The 26,203-nt window shown below is 36.4% G+C and overlaps 1 protein-coding gene across 2 annotated transcripts in view; it reads right to left on the bottom strand.

The window, feature by feature from the left end:
• EML5 (EMAP like 5) overlaps nucleotides 1-26,203 on the bottom strand; it is a 107,171-nt gene that overhangs the window by 62,440 nt on the left and 18,528 nt on the right. For both annotated transcript variants that reach the window (XM_005149496.3, XM_034062106.1), the window contains exons 2-9: nucleotides 24,576-24,735; nucleotides 22,086-22,184; nucleotides 21,452-21,520; nucleotides 19,959-20,144; nucleotides 6,516-6,651; nucleotides 3,394-3,595; nucleotides 2,395-2,532; nucleotides 1,408-1,664 (exon numbers count right to left, since the gene is read on the bottom strand). In XM_005149496.3, coding sequence (XP_005149553.2) covers nucleotides 1,408-1,664; nucleotides 2,395-2,532; nucleotides 3,394-3,595; nucleotides 6,516-6,651; nucleotides 19,959-20,144; nucleotides 21,452-21,520; nucleotides 22,086-22,184; nucleotides 24,576-24,735 — 1,247 coding nt within the window. The remainder of the gene's footprint in view (nucleotides 1-1,407; nucleotides 1,665-2,394; nucleotides 2,533-3,393; nucleotides 3,596-6,515; nucleotides 6,652-19,958; nucleotides 20,145-21,451; nucleotides 21,521-22,085; nucleotides 22,185-24,575; nucleotides 24,736-26,203) is intronic.

The raw sequence follows: 26,203 nt of genomic DNA, 5'->3' as shown, positions 1-26,203 counted from the left end.
AAACTTGGATTACTTAGAGCAAAAAGAACTCCTCTGGTCACTGTGAATTACTGAAAACACCAACTTTTTACTTAGATTCTTGTTACATTCTTTAACATCAGATCTACATGGAATAAGATTGTTCCAGTCCCACAAAGTTTCATGTAAGACCTTAAGAACTGTGTCAGACTAAAGGCTCATTTAGGATAAGTAGGTACTGTGTCCATAGAACTATAAATAATGCACAGTGCAAACTGTAAGTATTGTATAACAAATGAAGGGACTCTATAGTAAATGATGATAATAATAGATAATTACTACAAACACAATGAGTAGGAAAAATATAGAATGGTATAATGTAAAGAGTGTATACACAGAAGAAACAAGTCAAAACTTGTGACAAACACTGCGCTTGACATATTGTAATTAGGACTTCAGAGGGAACTTGTCTTGATGAAAACTATTTCAAGAGTATGGGACAGTTCAGTCAAGTTTTCAAGACAGTGTTCTCTTGAAAATACTTACAATAATGGGGTTGTCACAAACAGAGGCTGAAAATTCTATTTCAGTATTATGTAATATACTAATTTTCTCTAATAGTCACTTGCCATAAAAAAGACACATTTGAATTTGCATTATCAGTAAAATTAATTTTGATATTTTTATTCATTTTGAAGGTTGCATGATTGAATCAGATATGTATTCCACTTTAATATTTCTTTTGTTTCCAGTGAGTAATTCCTGCATTCTGGTATACTTACATCAGGTACTCTTATTTTCTCTAGTTACCTTAAACCATTATACTCCCAAATTAATATGCATTCTGATTCTGCTACAAATTTCTCACTGTAAAAGCTCTTTTAGATTTAAATTCCTCAGTTCTACTGCAAGAATAATTCTAGAATACCAAGTGACTCTTCCAAGACACAACACACTGACTTTTCCAAACATTTTAAAAACATACAGTACAGACTGAAATGGATTTAATACGCAAGCTCAGTAAGAACAATGCTATTAAGCTAATGCAAAACTTAATTTGAATGCAGTGGTTTGTTTGATTTGGGGGTGGGGTGGGTTGGTTTTGGGGGGGTTTTACAGGGGTTTTGGGTTGGTTTTTTTTTTGTTCTTGTTTGTTTTTCTAGAAAAGTGGGAACAAAGATCCAGTTTTCAGAAATAAATCATAAGCCAGCATCTCTACCATGAAAACATACACTATAAAGAGTAAACACATAAGATACTTCAGTAGCTTTGTCAGAAAATACTGTACTTACTCAAATATAGTAGATATTTATAAGAACTTAGGAAAAAAAAATAATTCTGTAACCCAATGCTTTGAACCAGAATGTGTATGTGGCTGTTCGTACCAAACTACTATATGTTCTTTCTGTAACAAGTAACAGATATCATAAAGGGAACTCAGCATCTTACTTGGCATTCTGTAAAAAAGTCTCTTTCCATTGCCATCATTAGTCTGTAAGTATTTACTGTCCGAAGACCAATCCATATGGGTGATGAAACTTAAAGATCCAATACATTCCCCAACTTTCTTGTATCGCTGAACAACACCATATATATCCACAGAGCTGTCATTGGAACCAACAGCTAGAAAATTCCCATCTGGTGAATATTTCAGTTCATGAATAGCTTCTTTCCTGTCTTTGATATGAACAACCTCAGTCATATCTCTGTAGTATGAAAGAAAGCATGTCATAAGTATAGAAGAGCCTTACCAAACTGTCGTGTTCCCAGTTTTAAAAAAGATAAAATCATGACGCGAACTTTACTATCATATATGCAAACATAAAACTGCTATTTTTAGAGTTAAGTAGGGCTTCGTGGCCAAAAAAAGAGAAGGGAAAAATGACACAAAAAGGTGCTGCACTGGGCTGAGGAGGAGTGAACAAAAGGAACTCTTCAAATTGGGTCCATAAAAAAATTAATCGAGTAGGTTACCAGATCTTTATTCATTTACGGAACAACACCGACATGAGACACAAATCTCATTTTCCCTTTAAAACTCTGGGATCGTAGGAACAAGGCAGCAATGATTTTGCATGCATGATGTGCTGAAAGCAGCATCCCAACACATGGAAACAATTTAGGGATTAAAGATAATTTATGATTTAGTAATTCAAGAATGATTAATAAAGCTAAAACCTAAAATAAAGCACTTCCTAGAACACTGCCGTTCTTTGCAGATATACCTGTATACTTTTTCAAATGTGTTATGGACAACATGAACACATGTAGCACACATATTTAAAAAATCTGAGCACTCCAAGATCAGTAATTTAAAACAGCAATGCAAGTCATCTCATGTATGGTCACTACAGTGTCAATGTACAAAGAGTTTATAAAAGGAACTAGACACTACGCTTGAAAGAGTTAATAGCGTATCTAATTTTTGTAACGTGCCTGACTCGAAGCACAGTGAAAGAGCCATCCTTCATTCCCAGTGCCAGATGGATTCCATCAGTGCTAACCGCAGCACAACGAATGGGTTCCTCCATATTGCACCGGGCAATCAGAGCATGGTCTATTAAACTCCAAATTCTAAAATAAAGCAATAAGTACAAATGTAATGAGTGGTTTGTAGCTGTGCTACAGATAGCATGAAGACTGCATTTCTGCAGAATTCTGAACATGATAGAGTCCTACTTTAAAAGCATTTTGAATATTTTCCATAAGGAAAATATTAGACAAAAGCACAAATTTTGCATACAGCAAAGAACATTTTATATTTAAAATATAGAGAAAATATCTAATAAGAAAATGCAGGTGCAGATTAATTTTGTTTAGCTTTCTGAATGTAAAAATAACAACAACATCTGATAATATATACCAGGAACAGCCACTCTGAAAATTCCACTATTTTGGTAATCATTTTAGGCAGGAAAAATTAAAGACTTTGGTCAGTAAACGCATTCCTTCCTATTAACAAGTCATTATCAATAAACTAGTTATAACTAGATAATATTATAATATGTAAGTTTTTACTACAAGATACATTAGAACAGCTATCACTTACAAGATGTATCTAGAATTCTAAACCATTATTTCAATATTCATAATCTAACTGCTTTTTTGCTTAATCACGTTATACTAAAGATACTTAACAAAAATCCCAATTTTTCATTGTAACCTGTAACTCCTTAAAAGGAAACATAGAATACTTGCATATGAGAGCTTAGTGTTAGCCTAAAATAAATTTGTTCAGGTTTTGTACACTTATTTTTTTGTGAAATATACATTTTGACTATATTTTTTTACCGGAGATTAAGTTACACTGATTTCATGTGTAACTTATCTGGACCAATGCCACATTTTAAAATATCTACATTTTTACCAGGTTATCTACAAAATGAGCTGTTTGTATAAAACTCTACACAGTTAAACAAGCAAACAATATTTAACCTGACTGATCGATCATCACTTCCAGTCATTGCTAGAGGTTTTGTAGGATGGACAGCCAAAGCCCAGAGCTCTCCTTCACAGTGCCCCTGCATTATCAGGAAAGGCTTATTACGCTCATGCACCACAATTTCAAAAATTTCACTGTCTTGTGTCCCAACAAGTATATGGTCTCCTCTCCAGCAAACACTTCTCACAGACAGACCTGTAGAAGAGATTGTTACTAAAAGATACATCCCGAGAATTTGTGAAACAAAGGCAATGTAGCACATGACAAAGCATAAAAGCAAGCATCAAGAAGTATCCATATACCTTTTCTTATTCCTCCATTTACTCCTTTTATGAATTCCACATAACACATACTGCCCTTATAACATTAACTTTTCAAGCTTAGTATTACAAAAAAATCTAAAATAAAATGTGACCCTTATTTTAATAAAGGACATGTAACCAATTCATGCAAGACAAGATCTCTGACAGAGAAAGGTAATAATGACATTTTTATCTGGAATTGCACATTTCATGTCTTTAAATTTCAACAAAGGGAGCAGAGAATATAAATTACAACTTCTGATCAAACCATGGACCTTAGTACTAGCTAGATGAACTTATGTTTTATAAGTGATAAAAGCATCAGTGGAACATGCCTTGCATGTAAGACAATCAAAGAGCCCAGCTCTCCACAGGCTGTGCCTGAGATGCTCCCCCTACAGCAAATCTTTTGTAACATCTTAACACTATCCAGAATTATTTTTCTCACTAACTAGAAAACAAAACTAAATCAAAACAAAACAACATATAAAGAGATGAAAAGGGTTTATGATGGAATTTCAATGTGCATTTCTAGTAACTAATTCAGTTTACAGGCTTACAGTGAAAGCGAGCACTCAGAGGATTTACTTGTTTATACATAAGATTGAGAACAACAAAATAGAAGTTAGGACTGCTGTAACTGGGAATCCAGACTTGGGTGCCCAATTTTAGGAATATGCACCTTTTAAAATAGGCTGTGTTTGTTACACTTTGATAGTGCAACTTAATTTTGCCAGTTTCAGGTGCAGATAATCAGACAGTAGCAATGCTTAACTTGATTCACTTTGCCTTAATTTATGCGGAGAATAGCTCAAGAATGATATTTGAAAAACTACTCTGCATTAATATGAGACACAGTTTTATCTATCAGTTGAAAAGAATATTGTACTGATATGAGTTGACGGCTTCTGAAAAATATTTTTAACTACACAAAGTGCTGCCTTATGTTATTAAATTTACATTGAAGAAAAATTTGCAACTCGGAAACAGTGAATGGGTGGGTTAGCAGGCCAGTCTGATGGATCTGCACTGATGTTTTAATTCTAACAAAGCCTGCTTTCAAAGCAAAGCTCCTGATAGTGCCTACTTGGCATGCTTTATATTACAAGATAGCCTTCCAATGCACAAATAAGACACCCTCTGAACAAAACAGAACTGAACAGAACTGTCCTCCAAGAATGCACTTAGTACACTCCAACTGCAATAAAGTATTCAGACCACTGAATCCAACTAGAGCTAACATCCCTCAAACACCCCTCAAAATACATACATATTGTGCTACTTTAATCCTCCACACTGATTGTTCTGTCTTACGGATTTGTTCCTATTGTGCTGCACTGGTGAATATAACCACCTCACCATTTAGCCCTATGATCTAGACATTATACGGCTATATTGTCTACAGTGATTAAAAAAAAAAAAAAAGAAACAACCAGAATCTTCGATGAAGAATAATTAAGACATCTGTCTTAGTAATTTGGAACTTCTTATTGTGGAGAGAGATATTTTGAGAAACAATTTGACTGTTTAGAGATATATCAAGAGTCAACTAATTGCTCTGCAAGACATTCACAGGGATACAGAACTTGAGTTTATGTTCACAGACAAAAGTACCAAGAGGTGAGCTATAGCAGCAGCAGAAAATGCAATTAAGAAAAAAAGTAGGACAGGTCATAAAGGCAATCCTCAAAAGAATACAGTAAGAAAAAAACACTGAAGTGAAAAGATTCAGGAAACTGAATTTATTAAAGATAGCATTTTTTAAAAGCTATTAGCTCTGCCAAAGCCATTTGAGAAGTTAAAAGATGAGGACAGAGTTCACATAAGTGATCAAAAACCAAGAGTTCATGGTAAGAGTCTTTTCCACCAAAGGTAAAGGAGACAATCTGGAGTGAAGAACAAGACCAAAAGAATAAAATGGGGAATTAAACACACATTTCAACAGAGCTCAAAAAAAGCAGCTGAGTAAATTTAAAATCAAAACAAAGCCACTGTACCAAAGGGCATTTAAAATGAAACACATTCCATCTTGTTGCAATACTTTACTGTCTTGGTTGGAATGCCAAGTCAATTACAGAGTACTAAGATTCAACTTGCAGTCAATTATTTATTGACCCTGAATATCTGATTGCCATCGGACACTGGGCCACACTGTCAAATTCTTTGCAAGATATTAGAAAATAATGAAGTGACTGTGGGTAAAGAAAACCAAATGCCAACAAAAGCAATGCTGTGACATTAGTGCTTTAGTATACTTTTGTGTTCTGTTCCTGAATCACTACACCAACAATATCTAGAACACTAACAAAACATGCTATAAACTGCCGCATTTAAGATTTTAGCATGACAACCTGTAATTGAAGATATAGGTATAGCAGCATTATAAGTTCTATGAAACTGTAGATAACTTCTAAATAGTTTTAGCAAAAATTCAGGTAACTAATAAGTGCAATATTTGTACTCCACTGTTTTACACTGTAGATCTCACTGTCTCTTTTAATTTCTCTTAAGGTTTTACTGCTCCTTGTTAAAAATTGCTGTACTACAGAAAAGATGTGCATTTTATTGATTTAAAGAAAAAAAATAAGTCTGTGTCTATAACTTCACAGTACGTTTTGCAGTAACTCTGAAGGACTACATGACTTTCACACTAATGGCATGAACAAATTTCTTTTTCTAGCAAATAGTTCACAGTAACATACATGAAACAATTTTTTTTGTTTGGTTTTTTTTTTTTAAAGTCTTTTTTTGTTCAAAACACTGGTAAATTTCCTACCTTACTGGTATACCAAAAATTACAAACTTCTTTTTACCTTTATACCCTTGGTCTGTTTCCCTGAGATCAATCACAGTAATTGGTTTAAAATTTAGGTCCCACAAGCGAACACAGCCATCCCTGCCGCCAGTGGCAAACCCCTCTTCACATGCATTCATGCTGAAGATTCCTGCCTAAAGAGAGAAGAAAGTTATTTTTAACAGTATACACAGATTAGATACATCAGTACAGAAAACAGAATTCTTGCTCATGTTGGTATTGTCTTCCCATCTTCCTACCTGTTATGCTGCTGACAATAGCATAAGCATATGCAACTAATACAAGCTTTAAATATGAATCAAATAAATATAGAAACAAACTCAAATCTGAGAAGAATTTACACTCAATAATAAATAATAAAATATGAGAATTTTTGCAATACTGCTTTTATAGTAAGGTTGATTGTAGTGATGTTGCTTCTTATCCCTAGAGTTCACTTTCATATCCTCTTGCCTTAGGGCCTGGTCCACCAGCCACAAATGTCAGAAGGATGATCTTCACTGATCTCTATTAGGCTTGTTTCAGGGCCTTTGCTGCTATTACTCAGCTTCTATGCAACCAGGCAGAAAATATTAGGCATGTTTTATATTTTAAGCTACGGAAAATGGATTTAACATCTAAGTTTAGAAGCAAAATACAGAGGAACACAGTGATCACTTTATGCCATTTAAAACTACATAATATAAGGCTCTTATTTTAAAGGTAGACATCAGGAAACCAAACCTAACACATTTCCTTTAACTCACTTGATATATGCTTTTTCAGGATAAATATGACCAAGGATGATATATTTCTTATTAAAACAAAGATACCATATCTACATAACCACTAGATTTGATGCATACATGACACCTAATCTAAAGAGCACACACCCTTTGTTTGAATTCACTAGTCTTATTTCCAGAAGTAGCTCACACATTTCAGTGAGCAAAGATGATGAAAAGGCAACTTTGGGTAATAAGCCTATTAGAAGTAAAAAAAGAAAAAAAGATGTTCTGTATTTGTTGAAAATATTTAAATATTCAGCTATGACAAAATAAAACTGGAGAGCATTAAAAACCATGGAAGGAAAAACTTGTCTCCGTACTCCTGTCTAAAAGAAGGTAGAACAGCCAATAATGTGCATATATCTTCTATCATATTGTTCTGAAATTTCTGTTTTGTAAAGAAGTAAATGCGAAGTTCCAATAGTCTGCTGGGGATAATGAAGTACATTAACCCCCAAAGTGAATACAATTCGCAAATGAGAGATTAGCTTTTGGGGGCAAATAAAGCTGTACACTCACAGAACAAACTAGCACCCAGTGTTGTGAGTTGTCAGAATTCCCAGGAACTCATGACTCTTGTCTCCTACCAACCTGTTTTTTCCTACTGAAATTATAACTCAGGACAATATCATCATGGACTGATCAGAATGAAGTATGGACTGTGTTTGCTTCTCTAGCATCTGGTAACAAGTACATCATTCTTCAAGTTGAGGAAAAAAAAAACCCCTCACTTTTCACAAAAAAAAAATCCATATTATTACTAGAATCATAGAATAGTTAGGGTTGGAAAGGACCTTAAGACCATCTAGTTCCAACCCCCCTGACATGGGCAGGGACACCTCACACTAAACCATATAATCCAAGGCTTCATTAAACCTTGTCTTGAACACCGCCAGGGATGGAGCATTCACAACCTCCCTGGGCAACAACCCATTCCAGTGTCTCACCACCCTAACAGTAAAGAATTTCTTCCTTAGATCCAATCTAAACTTCCCTCGTTGAAATTCTAACCCATTACCCCTTGTCCTATCACTACAGACCCTAATGAATAGTCCCTCACCAGCATCCCTGCAGGCCCCCTTCAGATACTGGAAGGCTGCTATGAGGTCTCCATGCAGCCTTCTCTTCTCCAGGCTGAACAGCCCCAACTTCCTCAGCCTGTCTTCATACAGGAGGTGCTCCAGTCCTCTGATCATCCTCGTGGCCCTCCTCTGGACTTGTTCCAACAGTTCCATGTCCTTTTTATGTTGAGGACACCAGAACTGCACACAATACTCCAAGTGAGGTCTTACAAGAGCAGAGTAGAGGGGCAGGATCACCTCCTTCCACCTGCTGGTCACGCTCCTTTTGAAGCAGCCCAGAATACGGCTGGCTTTCTGGGCTGAGAGCGCACATTGAAGCCGGCTCATGTTCAGTTTCTCATCGACCAACACCACCAAGTCCTTCTCTGCAGGGCTTCACTGAGTTTCCTTTTTGCCCAACCTGTAGCTGTGCCTGGGATTGCTCCAACCCTGGTGTAGGACCTTGCACTTGGCATGGTTAAACTTCATAAGGTTGGCATCAGCCCACCTCACAAGTGTGTCAAGGTCCCTCTGGATGGCATTCCTTCCCTCCAGTGTTATCAACTGAACCACACAGCTTGGTGTCATCGGCAAACTTGCTGAGGGCACACTCAATCCCACTGTCCATGTCACTGACAAAGATGTTAAAAACAGGTCCCAACACCGATCCCTGAGGGACACCAGTCATTACTGGTCTCCAGAGGGACATTGAACCATTGACCACAGTCAAAACTGAAAGACTAGGGTGACAACTCAGATTTTTTGATGTGTCAGGTCCATCCTTAGGATACAGACTTTTAAGGCAAGACAGATTTTGAGTAGCATGTGCCTAAACAGAAATGCAGTGGGATTTTTAAGTCACAAGCAGATTAGAAGGCCAACTTCCATTATTTCCAACATCCTGAAAATCCTCTTTCTATTTCTTCAGGAGTCTGGAGATCTTTTGAAAATACAACCCGAACTGTATTTGTTTCTGTGTCTGTGTGTGTGCTTGTGTTTTACTGCATTAACCTTTTCGTGCCATTGAGAAAATAAAAGTCTAGAGGAATTTTGGCTCATTTTGTACCATATACTGAATTCTGCCCAAGTTCTGGCATATTTAAATCTTCTATAGCTCTTTTTGGAATGCAACCTTGATAACAGAATTATTCTCTTTCCTCTAATTAACTCCTTCCAAAATCCATGATTTAATTAGTCAGTATTAAAAAAAGAATCAGACATTTGGTAATGTGGGAAGCTGGCTGAATGTTCTGAAGATAAGATCAAGTGGATCCAGGACTAATCTGTTATCTATTTCACAGAATATCCTTGTCTTGAAAAGGACATGCTGGTTGTCAAGGAGATTTGGCAGATGTTGTGCTTGCTCAATCTCTTGAAATGCAACAGGACATTCTCACCTCAGACTATGTGCCACTGGAATAGAGAATTAGATGAAAACTAGAAAAAAGGTGTCCCTTATTAATGGAGACTGTAAGTACACAATGGAAGAAGCTGAGCTGAATTACTCTTCATTTAATTGATAGGCTGACACTTAATGGGGAAAAGACTGATTCTTTGCTCTCATAGTTTAGCCACCCATAATTCTTCCAACAATTGTATCCTTTTGGAAACTGCAAAGATTGTTAATGCAAATCAATTTTGGAGTCTTGATGCTTCTCTTAATCCTTCAGCTGTCATAAAGATAATTTGATTTTTGATGGTCAATAGCCTCCTAGCAGTAATAAGAGGTAAACAATTGCACTGACTTTGATCCAATTAAATAACATGAGCAACAAAGATTGACTATGCTCAAAATAAAAAGTACAGATCAAAGTCTCCAATCCTAAAAGTTACAAAGTTTAACATGAACTGCATTCTTCTGTTGTAAATTTTTCATTACATTTCCTAACAAACAGGAAAATTCTGGAAGTAACATTTCAAATTGACGAGCAGTTTTCTCAGAATGCAGAGTATTTCCTATTTTCCAATAGAACTAGCTGTTATCACACCAGTGTTCCCTCAAATTTGGAAAAAAAAAAAACAACCCAAAACAAACAAACAAAAATAAAAATCTGAACAAGAGCAAATAAATTTAAAAAATGCCAAGGTCTACCAGAAATGATAGTTGAAAGCTGGACAAGTACAAAAACAACACAACAAAGATAGTCTCTACTCCATGAATATACTGCCACTGCTTGTAGCCAAGAAGCTTCTAATAGTGAAGTTATCTCAGGTTTTCTATTGCTGCTGGACCTATCTTGCCTCAAAAACTTGATGGACAAAAATCAAGTGTTAATTTATCTAAATGCAGTCATTTCTATAAAATCCACCACACTTACTCTGACTATGTGATTCCTAAAACACATGACTGCAGCTAGCTATAATTAGGACAAAGCTTGAAAGATCACAGGGAAACTTCAGCAGCATCTGACTACTACTGAGCAGTATGGAGAATGGAAACCTATCAGTTCAATAACAAGTCCCATGCCTCCTTCTTACTCCTAGATTCAATTGGGACATAGATGCTAACATGTAAAGCAACATATGTTAAGCACTTACTCAAAGATATCGTGTCTCCCAATATATACTTGCATAGCAAGGAAATGGATTGCAAACATTTAAGGACGGCATCAGTAAGCTTAGAGTGGAGAGCCACTACTGTGAAATTTAATCTTCCTGTCTAACAAATCACCAATAAAACAGTTTAAAAATTGCATATTATTTAAAATGAGCTTATTATTTAAATATTGAAAACAGTTGCATGTACTCCTCTCACTGGCTGAAGTAAGGGGACAGTTTCCTTTCAAATCTATGACTAGTCTAAGCAGAAGAAAAATACCACACAAATTAATGCATTGGTACATGACACCAGCTTAAAACCATTCATTTAAGTTCATTATATTGTTTCCATCTATATTTAATTACTATTCAGCCAAGTGACATAGGCATGCAATAGTTTTAACAGAATGCCTGTTATTTAACCTCGAGCCTGTTATTTAACCTCAGTTTCTGACATCAATCCACACAACTTTAACGTGTACCCCTGAAAGACTATCTCAAATTAAATTATTCAGCTGCTGAGAAGGCATCTTATGCATATTCACTATGCAAGGCAAAGGCACACAAGAATCTTTAACGAGTACAGTGTTTTAAAATAAGCATAACACTGTTGTTTTAATACTCTAGTAACATCTTGTACATACACCTTAATAGTCACAGACTAGCTTGAATTCAGAATATGTAAGATGATAAATAAATAGAAGACTCTACATTCCACAAATTGCACTAGCACAAAAGCAAGACATCTAATAAAAGATCTATTTTTTTTCATTTAGTCAAGGTTTATATTAACTCTTCAGAATCAGATACACTGCCTACAGTTAATCTCCTGAAGTACTACCAGTGCCAGTGAACTTAGACATGATTTCATGTTGGTGTTTTCTTCTTTTTAAAACTTTCATTTTGGCATTATTATTTAGAAGAGATCAGCAAAACTAGAATTTGAGTTTCCCGTTTCTATCCAGTGCTCCCTGCACCTGAACTCTGTGCCTTAGGTCTTTCAACTCCTGATAGTTTCCATCTTTTTCTACTTTTCATTCCTACTTCTACATTAAGAGAAGTCTCCACTCCTCTTCCAACTAATTCTCCAGTTGTTACAACCTATTAGTTTTCAACTTTTTATTTCTACCCAAACTTATATAGAAATCTGCCAGAAACTCTTCTTTCCTCCATCTACAGTTCTTAGTACTGCTTTGACAGAAGACAGATAATGTGTCTTAGCTGTGAACTCTTATTTTGCTTGCTAGTGTTAAAGTTGCTCTCTTTCCTCAGTTGCTTACACTGGAACAGCTTAGTTTATTTTTCACATTGAATTACTCTTATAATAAAAAATGTCTTTTTAGCGAGGTTAACTATAACAAAGAGAGTCAACCTTTGAAAAGAACCTGTTTTCTATACTAATGCAGACGGCTACCTCTGGAAGGACCGTATTCCCACATGACTAACATAGAATCATAGAACAGTTATGGTTGGAAAAGGACCTTAAGATCATCAAGTTCCAACCCCCCTGACATGGGCAGGGACAACTCACATTAAACCATGTTACCCAAGGCTCTGTCCAACCTGGTCTTGAACACTACCAGGGATGGAGCATTCACTACCTCCCTGGGCAACAACCCATTCCAGTGCCTCACCACCCTAACAGTAAAGAATTTCTTCCTTAGATCCAATCTAAACTTCCCTCGTTGAAATTTTAACCCATTACCCCTTGTCCTATCACTACAGACCCTAATGAATAGTCCCTCACCAGCATCCCTGCAGGCCCCCTTCAGATACTGGAAGGCTGCTATGAGGTCTCCATGCAGCCTTCTCTTCTCCAGGCTGAACAGCCCCAACTTCCTCAGCCTGTCTTCATACGGGAGGTGCTCCAGTCCTCTGATCATCCTCGTGGCCCTCCTCTGGACTTGTTCCAACAGTTCCATGTCCTTTTTATGTTGAGGACACCAGAACTGCACACAATACTCCAAGTGAGGTCTTACAAGAGCAGAGTAGAGGGGCAGGATCACCTCCTTCCACCTGCTGGTCACACTCATTTTGATGCAGCCCAGAATACGGCTGGCTTTCTGGGCTGAGAGCGCACATTGAAGCCGGCTCATGTTCAGTTTCTCATCGACCAACACCACCAAGTCCTTCTCTGCAGGGCTTCACTGAGTTTCCTTTTTGCCCAACCTGTAGCTGTGCCTGGGATTGCTCCAACCCTGGTGTAGGACCTTGCACTTGGCATGGTTAAACTTCATAAGGTTGGCATCAGCCCACCTCACAAGCCTGTCAACGTCCCTCTGGATGGCATTCCTTCCCTCCAGTGTTATCAACTGAACCACACAGCTTGGTGTCATCAGCAAACTTGCTGAGGGTGCACTCAATCCCACTGTCCATGTTGCCGACCAAGATGTTGAACAAGACTGGTCCCAACACTGATTGCTGAGGGACACCACTCATTACTGGTCTCCAGCTGGACACTGAACCATTGACCACAATTCTGTGCATGCACCCATCCAGCCAGTTCTTTATCCACCGAGTGGTCCACCTATCAAATTGATGTCTCTCCAATTTAGAGACAAGGATGTCATGTGGGACAGTGTCGTACGCTTTGCACAAGTCCAGGTAGATGACATCAACTGCTCCACCCCTGTCCATCAGTTCCATAGCCCCATCACAGAAGGCCACCAAATTGGTCAGGCAGAATTTCCCCCTGGTGAACCCATGCTGGCTGTCACCAAGCACTTCGTTGTTTTTCATGTGCCTTAGCATGCCTACCAAGAGAATCTGCTCCCAGATTTTGCAGGCACAGAGGTGAGACTGACTGGTCTGTAATTCCCTGGGTTTCTCCTTCTTGAAGGTCTCTCCTTCTTTCTCCCCATTTTCTCCTTCTTGAAAGTGGGGGGTATATTTCCCTTTTTCCAATCACCAGGAACTTTACCTGACTACCATGATTTTTCAAATATGATGGCCAGTGGCTTTGCAACTTCATTTGCCACCTCCTTCAGAACCCACAGATGGATTTCATCAGGTCCCATGGATTTGTGCATGTTCAGGTTCTGAAGATGGTCTTGAACCAGATCCTCTCCTACAGTCAGCCTCAGGTCTTCATTCTCACAGTCCCTGCGTCTGCCTTCCAAGACTTGGGTGGTGTAGTCAGAGCCTTTGCCAGTGAAGACTGAGGCAAAGAAGTCATTAAGAACCTCAGCCTTCTCCAAATCCAGGGTAGCCAGTTCTCCCGATAGCTTCTGGAGAGGGCCCACATTGTCCATAGTCTGTCTTTCATTTGCAATGTACCTATAGAATCCCTTCCAGTTATCTTTCACATCCCTGGTCAAGTTTAATTCTAACTGGGCTTTAGCTAACCTGGTCCCGAGCTTCCCTAACAACATCCCTGTATTCTGGGAAGGCTGCCTGTCTTTGCTTCCACCTTTTATAAGCCTCTTTTTTTCTTCGAAGCTTCCTCAGCAGCTCCTTATCCATCCAAGGAGGTCTCCTGACCCTCCTGCTGCACTTCCTTCTAGTTGGTATGCAACACTCCTGAGCTTGTAGCAGGTGATCCTTGAATATCAGCCAACAGTCTTGCCCCCCTGCTCTATAGGGCTATATCCCATGGAACCTTACTAAGCAGGCTCCTGAAGAGGCCAAAGTCTGCTCTCTTGAAGTCCAGGGCAGTGACCTTGCTGCACACTCTTCTCACTGTTCTAAGGATTTCTGAACTAACATTTCCAAATGAAAGTCCTGTGTGGAGATCAAGTTCAGCGACACAGTAACAGCACCTACATGCCCAGAGTATCAACAGACTGATCCCTTATCTGCTCTTGTGAGCTCATATTTATGTACCGAATGCAATCCACTTATTGATCTGCAATTAATGACACTCATGTATCTTTAAGTGAATCCAAAGAAGAGGTTGGAAGACTTTAGAGGATATTACTTCAAAATTATTATTTTTTTGTTCAGCTTTATACATCCTTCTAGCACATTTCCAAATAAACTTCTAATTTAGGTTCTGTTATGAGCTGCTCATAACCAAAGTTATGAAGTATTGCAAACCACATACAGTTGTCCCTTGCCTACCTCAAGTTACATCACATTCTTAAGGACTTTTTGCTTCAAACAGTGGCAAGCACCACTGCAAAATGAGAGGAGAAACTACTATGCAAATACAGGGCTATTAACACTGGTATGATTAGGATCAGATGCAGCAGATAGGTCTCCTAGCTCATTAGAAAAAGTGTTCTGTGTTTGGAGGAAGGTTGAAACCATAAAAACATATTTAAACCAGAGGTTATTGATATCTCAGGAGAAATCTGCTCTCCTGTAAAAGTTATTTTTGTGCCAAGAGATGTCCCTGCTCAGTGGGGAGTGTGTCTTTCAAAACATAAAAAGGAAGTTAAAAATATGTGCAAGATAAGTCTCAAGGAAAATCTCCAGCGTGGAAGGATGTACTTGGTACTTGCTGAGGATATTGGGAATGGAAACTACATAGACATGGACTAAGCAAAAAGCATCAAACAAAATATGCTGTTTTTTCTAAGCTGTTTAAATTTCCATTCTTTAAATGTAAATTTCTTTTTTTTAGATCAGATCAATGACAAAAAGAAAAATAATTTCTGTGAGAAAGTACAGTGTGTGTCAATTCTGCAGACATTAGCAGCAAAGTGGGGGGAAAAATAACAGAATTCCTAGGAATTTCCAAGTGTATTCAATAAAAAACTAAATTAACACCACTGGATTAGACATTGTGAAAGAGGGTCCACTGGGATGATAAAATATTTACTGTAACTGCTTCTTGAACAAAGGGTCCTTGTCCCAGAATTAAAAAGCAAATTCTACTTTGGTAAAATGAGTGCTGTCCATATTTGTCTCAATGACTTTTCTTCACAACAGAGTTCAACAACTGAGGAAATCAGAGCATCCTCAGGATGGCTCTGATAGAGGCATTTGTTTCTTCTTTGGTAGCTTTATCAGTCAGATGATTTTCTTTAAAAAGAAAGGAATTACCTTGCTGGAATCCAGGAAAGAAGTGTGTTACTCCCCTACAATATTTTTGTTTTCTTTCTTTCAAGTTAAAAATTAATAGATTACTACACAGAAGAGAAACCCTAACTGGAATACTCATAGTGCGGCAGCTATTTGTTGTTCAGCTATTGGTACTTACAGTATTAATACTGAATATAAAAATGAGGAAGCACTGCATGGGTAAGAAGATGAATAAAGTTAACTAGCCCTAACAAGAGCCACAAGTCAAAATTAAAACCTAATTTCTTACTGAGCTTTCTAAATGAAAAGGTATCTAAGGTTGTATGACTACAGACTGGTTTTCACTTGGTTCTGAAGTAAATGTTGATATCATGTGTAACAATTTTATTATTACTTCCCAGCATTACTAACATGTTTGAATACATATCTAATAGGTCTAGCGACAAAAGTAATCATAATATAGCAGATGCTTTTTTATTCCTGAATTAAATCCATGAGATTCAGAAACAAAAGCAGTTCTAACAGGATAATTGGAGCTGAAATATAACAATAGAATAGTAAAGCAGAATGTGCCCAAGAATTAAGCCCAACCAGAAAAATGTAGAGGAAAAAACAGATTAAAAATACATACAGCAGTAATTGTCTGAAATACGATGAGCCAAATTCATCTCCAGAGTTTCATAAGAATTGAATTCAGCTTTAAGCAGGATTCTTATTTATGGGAAATTCAGGCAATGGGAAAGAACTATAACACAGTACCATTTTCAATGAAATCTAACATAATTCAAAAATCAAAGTGGGAGTTCAGCATGTTAGCTGAATCATACAAGCTGTCCAAATGTTCATTTTTGTCGGATTCAGGCAGTGGAAGAATCTACTTCTTTTCATAACAATGTGCATGCACACATACACAACTACTGGGCTATTTACGCAGAAGTACCACAGGAGCATAAAGTCAGCTACAGGAGATTTTTATACTCCAAGTATTTATGTGGCTCTAAGATATAGTACTTCATGGAGAACAGAAATGTTTTCTAGACTGTTTGGTACTATTACACTTTTACAAGTATTGGTCAAAGTACATGGATCCCTTATGTTATGTGCACACCTGTTTTTGAAAATGTTTTCCTGCATCTCAGATACCTACTGTTTATGCTGCAAGAAATGAATACATGGTACTTTATGCAAATAATAGACACACTTTCCTTTAATGAATTATAAGTTTAATGCAAGCTCTCTGAGGAGTGATGACTCAGGATAATAAACAGGCAAGCAGGGATAACACCAGCATACTGAACAAAAATTTCTATCAATTCCCTGCTATAGTCACACTGATTTTAACAACATGCACATTAAAAAAGTTATCATCTACCCTTGTTTTTTTTTTTCAAGAATAAACAAGGGCATGATTTATAAAATTATGTGCAAAATCACTATTAAGTATGATAATAATAGTTTAGTATGGCTGAAGAGACATTCTTACTCCAAGCTTCACATTTTGTTCTTACAATAGTCTGACGGTATTACCCTTTAAGGTAGTATTTCATTGAAAAACAAGGTTTCATTTTACTGGGAAGTAAGCTTCCAGAAAAGATTTTATTTGGTCTTTTTCTTCCCTGAAATTGGTGAGATTTGTAGTGACACTAATCTTTCATGAAAATGAATTCCAGAGCCATGAACTACTGCCCCTACTTAATTTTCAGCAGTGCAAAGCACAATTCCATTGAGCCTAAAGGACAGAGCCAAAAATAGAAGGCTATATGAGACATGCTCCAAAGTCACCTGAGCTCCATCCACTGATGCTACTGAAGGACCGCAGTACTTCAAATGTGATCTTGTGGTCAACAAAATTGACACAGCACATAAGTAATGGAGCAACAAGTGCTCTCCACATTTATCAGTTAGATCATTTCACACTGAAAGGGTTAAAAAACACAGCATTCTTCTGCAATAAACTGTTGCAACTCCAAATAATCCAAGTACAGATATGTGAGTATACAGGACAGATGTTTCCTACAGCACCAAATAGGATGTGATACTCTTTTCCTGATCAGTTTTGGATATGAGACAAAGTGCACTCTCTCCTCTGGGAATCCAGTTCTGTATATGCAATTTTAGAAGTTTCATTTAACTAACTTCAGCATCTAAGAGTAGATGGCCACATCACCTTAGGAAAATACAGATCAGAATAGAATGTTATTGAATACTAAGTATGAACACTGAAACCAGATTTGAAGGTAGACAGTAACAATCAGGGAATATTTGAAGGTTAAAATATCCCTTTATACTTCTTGGCTTAGAATTTGTGCCTTCTTGAATACATTTAATATATCTATAGATGCATAAAGGAGGGTATGCATGTGTGTGGGTATATATATATTTTTAATATACATACACTTATATGAACATAAAGAAAGCTCAAATGCAAAATAGTCTTACACTGGTTCTTCATAACTTTGTGTTCCTAATAAGATACACTGTCATTATACTGCTGTCTGAATAAGCAGTCCAGTCACTTTTAAATTATTAGTTAAATCAACAAGCTGCTACTGTCCTGAATGTACATTTTCTAAATCATCAATAAACCAGGATTCTCCTTAGTACTGACTGACTGCAACCTCTCCCACATATATATCATTCATCACTATTTGTCCCCTCCATTCCACCTGATCAAATCATATTTTAATACTTCAGTTACATACATACATCCAGTCATGCAAATTATTCTAGCTGCAATACAGGAACTCATGTGCTTGTATTTTCATACTATTTTAAATTGCTAATAGGGGAATTTTAAATATTATCTAGAAAGTACAATGCCTTTCAAAACAAACAGACAAACCAAAAAAATACATCAACCTTCAACCAGCACATAATAAAGCTTTGTAAATTTACGTTAGCAGCTTCATGCCTCATAGGTTAAACCAACAACATGTTTTGGTTTTAAAGTGATACTTGGGTAAGTTAAAAGTTGAAACTTGCATTACATTACCATATATAACTCACTACCATGAGAAGAAATGAGGACTCTCAGAGATTGGCATAAACAAGTCAGACTGCAAACCACTAAGTCTTTTTCATTCCCTACTTTAATCAAAAAACCATATGATTTGAAAGAATATGGAAAACACAAACTTACGTGCTAAAAATATAATCATTTCATTTTCACACTAAACACTTTGATTAAAAGAAAATCTCACCAAGCCCTTTTGGAAAAATTTAACTTTCACTAATGCTGTCACTTTACAAAGCTGTATAATGTTCTAAAAAGCTGAATGAATATGGTGAAAGGCAGCAACACTGAACAAGAGTGATTGAGTCCAGCTAAAATAACTTAATGAATGTGTCTACAAACAAGCGGGGAGTTTGTGCTTACATTACACTTCCCAAAACCAACAGACTTCAGAGAGCTATCAGACAACCAGCCAGTAGGACTCAATTCAGACAGAATAGCTGATGCTGAGGAAAACTCTGTAGAGCTTCTACTCCAAATCCCTGCTCAAAGCACAGTTGGAAAACAGCACACTGCTCAAGAGTTGCGTCCAGTTATGTTGTATCTCCAAATTGACAGAGATGTGGATGAAGCTCCAGATCCACTCTGGGGACCTGTTTATTTGTTTCAACACCAATTACCTAAATAGAGCAGTCCAGGCCTTCTGAAATGCTTCTGGATTAATGAGAAATCCATAAAAGAAAGTCAGATAAAGTAGATCCATATGCTTTTGGGGAGGCAGCTATGTAGCCAGCTCTGGTATATAAAATATCACTACGTATACCCATGCATGGGTAATTGAACAGAATAATACATGTCTACTGAAGGATAAACTTAAATGCATTCCAGGCTGTATTGATTACTAAGTCCCCCATCAATGATAAAGGAAGATACTATATAAATAGACACCTAAATGTATATCTGAATCTAGCATTCACTTTCTAACACAACAGTAATCCTGAGCAACAGAAAGGACAGAAAAGGAAATATATTCAGATGAGACATGCTGAGTCTCTATTACTGAAATAGTTTAGAAACACAGAATAGGTGTACTTGCAATGCCCTTTCCAGCTTTCCAGAAATCTATTTAACATTTTATATTAAAGAGATATACTTACGGCATGTGCTCCTTGTATTGTCCTTACAAGGTTGATTCCTTTCCATACATATATATCTCCATTCAGTGCACCAGAATATGTCACCTCATCCCTTGCACAGGCTAGGCACAATATAGTTTGGAGATCACCAGTTTTGCCAAAAACTCCACGCTTTGGTGTCAAGGAATTGCCACACAAGCTCCAGAACTGCAACGGTTTAAGAAAAATACACATCAACAAAAATCTCTTGCCTGATCTAAACGCCTATAAATATCTGGATTCAGATTTTCAGTTAATGCTTTCTCAAAGAAAACACCAATTATTTTTTAAAAAGCTATTAAGTCTTCACAGAGCCTTAAAAGTTGCTCAAATAAACTTTTGCTTATCTAAATAGATGGTTTAAGTCATAAAGCCACCACAAATATATTAAGTTGCTGCTGGCACAACATATTAGCTCACTATCGGCATAGCGGTCCTGTAAGATCTTGAAACAGAAAAAAAAGATCATTATTAATCAAGCCCATGGATATCTGGAAATGACCTGCTAAATGCTACGCTAAACCAAAGGCATGTGCAATCTAGCCAACACATGGAACAATTTCTTCAATAAACCGTAAATACATACTAATCTAAAAATTCATTTTATGAAAATCAAAACATTTTTCCCACTACATGAACCTACACATAACAGCAGCACAGAACTTTCAAGCTGCCATCTACTGCTGGTATGTGGTAACACAGAAGACAGTGCATGGGAGAAGGTAATGACTTTAGGAAACACATTTGATGGCAATCAAACACTGATAATCCTGCTGAGAGAACTGAGCTGTTTCTGCACAGCAGTTGTTACATGGATTTCATAGCATTTCATAGTATTCATAGCATTTCATAGCACACTCTGCTTGAAAAAGACATGAACTGTCTGAATTATGAATCCTGTAACTGGTAGAGTGCTCAAAATGATAAAGGTAGGAATAACAGCAGAGAAAAGTATTAAAAGGAAGGACAAGAATTTCCATTTCTCTTTCCACTGTATTCCCATGCTCTCTCACACTGTAAGAAATGGGCTTTTTTTCAATTCATTCTACCTCTGAATTGTAACAATTCATTAACTGCTCAAGAATCAGAAACTTCAGTACCTGAACTCGCCTTAAATATGTGCATGCTGCCTTGTGCTATTTGTGGTTTCAAACAGTATGTTTTAAGAAAATCTAAATTTTAATTCTATTACGATCATTACATACAATGCTACTGACAACTGTTTCATTCCTTCCACATTTCTTCTGCCAGGGCATGACCTCTGTCGAGCAGAGTTGGTCTGTTTTCTATTATAAGTATATCTTGTCTAGTGTAGTCAGGTGTAATCCATGATTGCAGTGCATAAGAAGTAATATTACTCTTACAGAAGATCTTTTATATTATAATTATATCTTTATTTTAGGTTATATTTTTATGTATTTTACAGGGTATAAACTACTACAGCTTAAATATTTTATCAACATTTATTTCATTACCTTGATGTGTTTCACGCCACAGCTGACGAGCTTGTTTGGCTGGTACAAATCCCAAGAAATATCAAATATCTGCATAAAAAAAACCCCAAAGATGACAGCAGAGATCACCCTTCTAGCAAGGGACAGTTAAAACAGTAAAAATTTGTAGCAATTAACAGACAGTCTGAAATCCTTTAAATGGAATTATTGGAACGACATATTATCACCTCATTCAGTACTGAAACTGTAGCGTATATTAGCTCTGTTTGGTTTTTTTTCACTAGAGTAATTACATCACATGATAAAACAACATTAAGGTTCATTTACAGACCAGAAAAATTTAAGCAATTACTTGCATCTTGATTTCCCATGTGGGGATTAGGGTCTAGGAAGTGCCTTAATTTTGCACTTCCCCTACATGCTTACAGTCTCAACAAACCACACACAAATAAATGGTGAGTTATGCATTTTATTTTAGAAATAAATGTGCATATCTAAAATATCTTCACATATCTTAATATATATCACGCATTATGCAAATTCTATTTCTAAAACGTAAAAGTTTTTTTGTTCAGACATAGCTCTAGCATGTCTACACAGACATGGTTTAACAAACTAAAATTACACTGACACCAAATTCTTTAGTTGCACTTACTCTGTCTGTATGACCAGGAGCCATTGACAGTAATTTCCCTTTTCTCCAATCCCATACACAAACTGTGTTTTTTGAATCCAAACCAACTGAGACCAAGCGCTAAAAAAGTCCAAAATAAGTAAATTTAAAAAATCGGTATATTAATGAAAACTAGAGTAATCATTTTGAATTGTAACAAATTCATGATGTATTTGAGTTAGAAGCAACATAGATACAGAAAAAAAACTAAAGAGACATCTTATGCCAAAGCTTCCGTAGACATAATTCTTCAGTTACAGTATCATGATCATAAAGATCTTCTCAGATAACAACACATTTAGGATTTATAATGTTTAATATATATAATTATATATAGCACACATGGCAAGCAGCAGTCAGGAGACATCTGCAAAAAGGAAGACTCTCACTGAAGTTAATGAAACTACTTAGGTTTACTTTTAATTACATTTAACTTGCAGAATTTAAGTATTTATTTCACAAGTTCAGGACATACAAAGAAAAATATTTTCTTTAATCTTCTTGAAACAAAAAAAAAAGCATTTAAAAGCTTTAAGAGTCTTTTGCTTTAAGAGTCTTCAAAACAGCTGTACCAGGGAAGATTTAGACAGAATATTAGAAAAATAATTATTCACCAAAAAGGTGATCAGGTATTGGAACAGGCTGCCCAGAAGTGGTGGAATCGTCATTTCTTGAAGTGCTCAAAAACTATGTACATGTAGGGCCTTAGTGCATAGCTTAGTGGTGGATTTGGCACTCCTGGGTAAAGGCTGAACTTGATGATTTAAACGTTTTTCCAACCTAGTTGATTCTATGTACAAATAACTATTCCTTTCCAGATTTCTTGATACAAATCATTGACCATATTAGACAACAGTACACTTTTATTTTATTTGCTAACTAGTCAAAATGTTGGTTTTCCTATAGAAATTCTCAACAGAAAGACTAACATGATTAAAGAGCTTATAAAAAGAAATTTGGTGACATTGAGTTTTATTTTTAAAAAAAATTAAGTCTTTTTGTTCAGTTTATGCATGAATTGTGCTATCTTAATTTTATAGATGAAAGCTTTGCAAATCTTTAAGGACAAAGTTTTTTCACTGTTCAGCAGTTAATACCTACACACATTAAAGACAATTTTCAATTTCTACAAAGGTTATAAAACTGAGTTTGTAAAAGCAAAAGCAAACCACAAACTTAAGAGAATTTTTTCCCGAAGACAGAAACTTATTCCCAATAACATGATTTTTTTACTTTTTGTGAAGCTCCAAAATTACATGAAGCAAGTTAAATACAATTGCTACTCATACTCCCTATTTATTGTAAACTTCAATTTTTCAGATATTGTGAATTCCAACCTTTCTATTCCATCTTTGAAAATATTCTCAGAAGGAACATCAGTTTCAGCTATGCTTCCAAGCAGTTCTATTCCAGTCCTACTGCCGAATGAGAGGAGTAACTGCAAACTAGTTTTACACTTATTGCATACCCATCACAAAAAAAATTTGGTGATGCCTTTTCAGACATAAGCCAATACAATGACTTCTCAAAAAGGGAGATTAAATTATGTTCTCAGTTCTCCTAGGAACAAGAAAATCTTGTTACCAACCAGCAGACTTCCACAGTGTAGTACAGCTCAGAAAAAAAGCAAAAACTAACCCAGCATGCTCATGAAAGAGTATATAAAGTTAGCTGAACTTCTCTCAGCACCAAGAAGACTGAAGGGTAACGTTGGTTTTAGGTGCATCAATGAATCATCAGATTCCCCAAGACAATTAACAAAGGACAATTATGCCTTCCTGAGCTAGACAGCTCAGTTGTGTGGGGAGGAGAGCGGATCTGTGGCACAGCCAAACATGAAGCATTAGAAATGAACAAGTAATAGAAAAAAATTGAAAAGTGCAATGGGCTTGACCTCACTTCAGTCCACATATGCCTTCCCAGTGACTGAAGATGACCCACATTTGTGATAGTGATCATGTAGAGACCAGTAACAGGAACCACATTTTACTTGTGATTCATCTATATATTGCGTGTTTTTCTTTACTCTTAGGATCCAGGATACGTGACTCTGAACAACCAACCAAAATGTGAAGAGTCATCAACACATACAAAATGCATGACAGAGAAAGGGATACTGCCTAAAGGCATTAAAGAGTCCAAGATAAGTAATATCACTTTGTGCACAAGACACACCCCTGCACCACTAGCCCCACTATCTTCAGCCATGTAGTATAACCTTGCCCTGTGGCCCACAAACCATAAGGACCTCCCTACCACCTCATCTTCATTAAACATTCTTTTGAAGTTATATTTGCCAAATATGAGTATTTGTCAGTAATTAGTAATGCCAACTTTTTTCTCCTCAACTTGAGAATAAGCAGATAAAACCTGAGCTAATAAACATCCTTCAAACACCACAAAGCTACTTAACAAGATGTGACAGATAAACAATTTATTTGTTTGAAAAAAAAAAGAATATTAATTACATACCTGACCATCTAAATCAAAAGCCAAGCAAGCTATACCATGTGTGTGAACATCCTTCAGAACAGATACAGTCTGAACAGTGTACGAGTCCCACACGCAGATATACGGTTCTTTTCCAACTTGACCCGTTGCCACCAACACACGTTCAGGATGCAAAGCAAGGCTGCCAAAGAAAAATACATCAAATATTTTGAATTAAACTTTTACATTTGCCTAGATTTTTTATTTATAATTCTCCTTAATAATGATTTTATAATATTTTCCCACTGATAATAGATATTAAGTCGTTTTGTATTGCAAATTCCACAATAGCTCTAATAGTTGGTATTTAGCTATCTACAGATCTATCATCAATGGACACATATGTATCTCCAGAACTACCTCATTCTACATACTAATTGGTATTCTTTTTATGAGAGATCTTGCAGCAAGCCAAAGCATGACTAGCTTAAATAGACACTATGGCTAGACTTCAGATGTCTAAACTGAAGTGACATGAGATTATCTTCAATGTCTGAATTTTAATATCAAACAATTGTGAATAATTGATTTTGAATAATTATTAACTATTCATATTTCTAATATTGCAGAGTACTTTCTTACAGTTGATATTTCCAAATCTTTTAAAGTTGACAGAGGATCATCACAACTGTTTCACCAAATCTGGGACAAAGCTAGAAAGCAGGCTAGCAGCAAGACAGTTTTTTGTTTTCCTTATGCAAGCTAGCAGCAAGGGAGGACATGAGGTCTGAAGATTGAGATTTTATAACACAGAAAAGTAAGAAAGAATATATTCTATTAGAAACCCAAAAAAGCTACTTCATAACATTCTATACAGACTAGGTATAGCAGTCCAAAATGATGCAGAAGTCCCACCATTAAGTCAGGGAGATAAAAATTTCAGAGGTTACCATTTAATTTGGCTAAAATATTTCCTCCCCTAACTCATAATATGATAATGATCTTGAGAGACTGGTGGACAGAACCACTAACATAAAGATTACTTGTAAAGGAGAAAGGTTAAGCACTCTGCAATGGTAAGATGACCTCACACCTGAAGAGAGATTTTGGTTAATGAAATTCCAAGGGTGAAGACAAGGGGAGTCTATAAACAGAAGCAGCAAGGAGAAAGGTAACCAGGAAATCACCAGGAAAAAAAAATAAGTAAAAAGATCTATACGTTTTCTATACAACAAAAAGACTAAGAGAAAACCAGGTCAGAAGTTACTTAATATTTCATGAAGTCATACTACACTACATGATAAACTTCTGTATTTTTTTCTATTGTACTGGAGCATTTCAGTTGGTTGATGTTGTTTGACAAATTCCACATGGACAACTCTGAGAGAAACCTTTAACTTCAAAGTTTCTACAAAATGTAAAGAGCCTCTGGACCTTTCAACTTTTTATAGGAATTCCTCCTCTTTGCTGCTGTGCATTATGCTCAGCACTGGGATCAAGCAACCAACATTTACCCTCTTTGCTTCTCTTCAACTCCAGAGTTATTTCTCTGGTTCTTCCCTTCCTTCTTTATTTGAAAGATCAATTTCATAATTAAAAAAAAAAAAGTAGAAAGCAGCTGGCAGCAAAACTTAGCACATTTCACGGCAGTTCTGCCACCTAATCGTGAC

The sequence above is a fragment of the Melopsittacus undulatus genome, chromosome 4 (assembly GCF_012275295.1).
Source record: "Melopsittacus undulatus isolate bMelUnd1 chromosome 4, bMelUnd1.mat.Z, whole genome shotgun sequence".
NCBI lineage: Eukaryota > Metazoa > Chordata > Aves > Psittaciformes > Psittaculidae > Melopsittacus > Melopsittacus undulatus.
The sequence above is the reverse complement of the archived record's forward strand: the minus strand, read 5'-3'. Positions and strand labels throughout refer to the sequence as shown.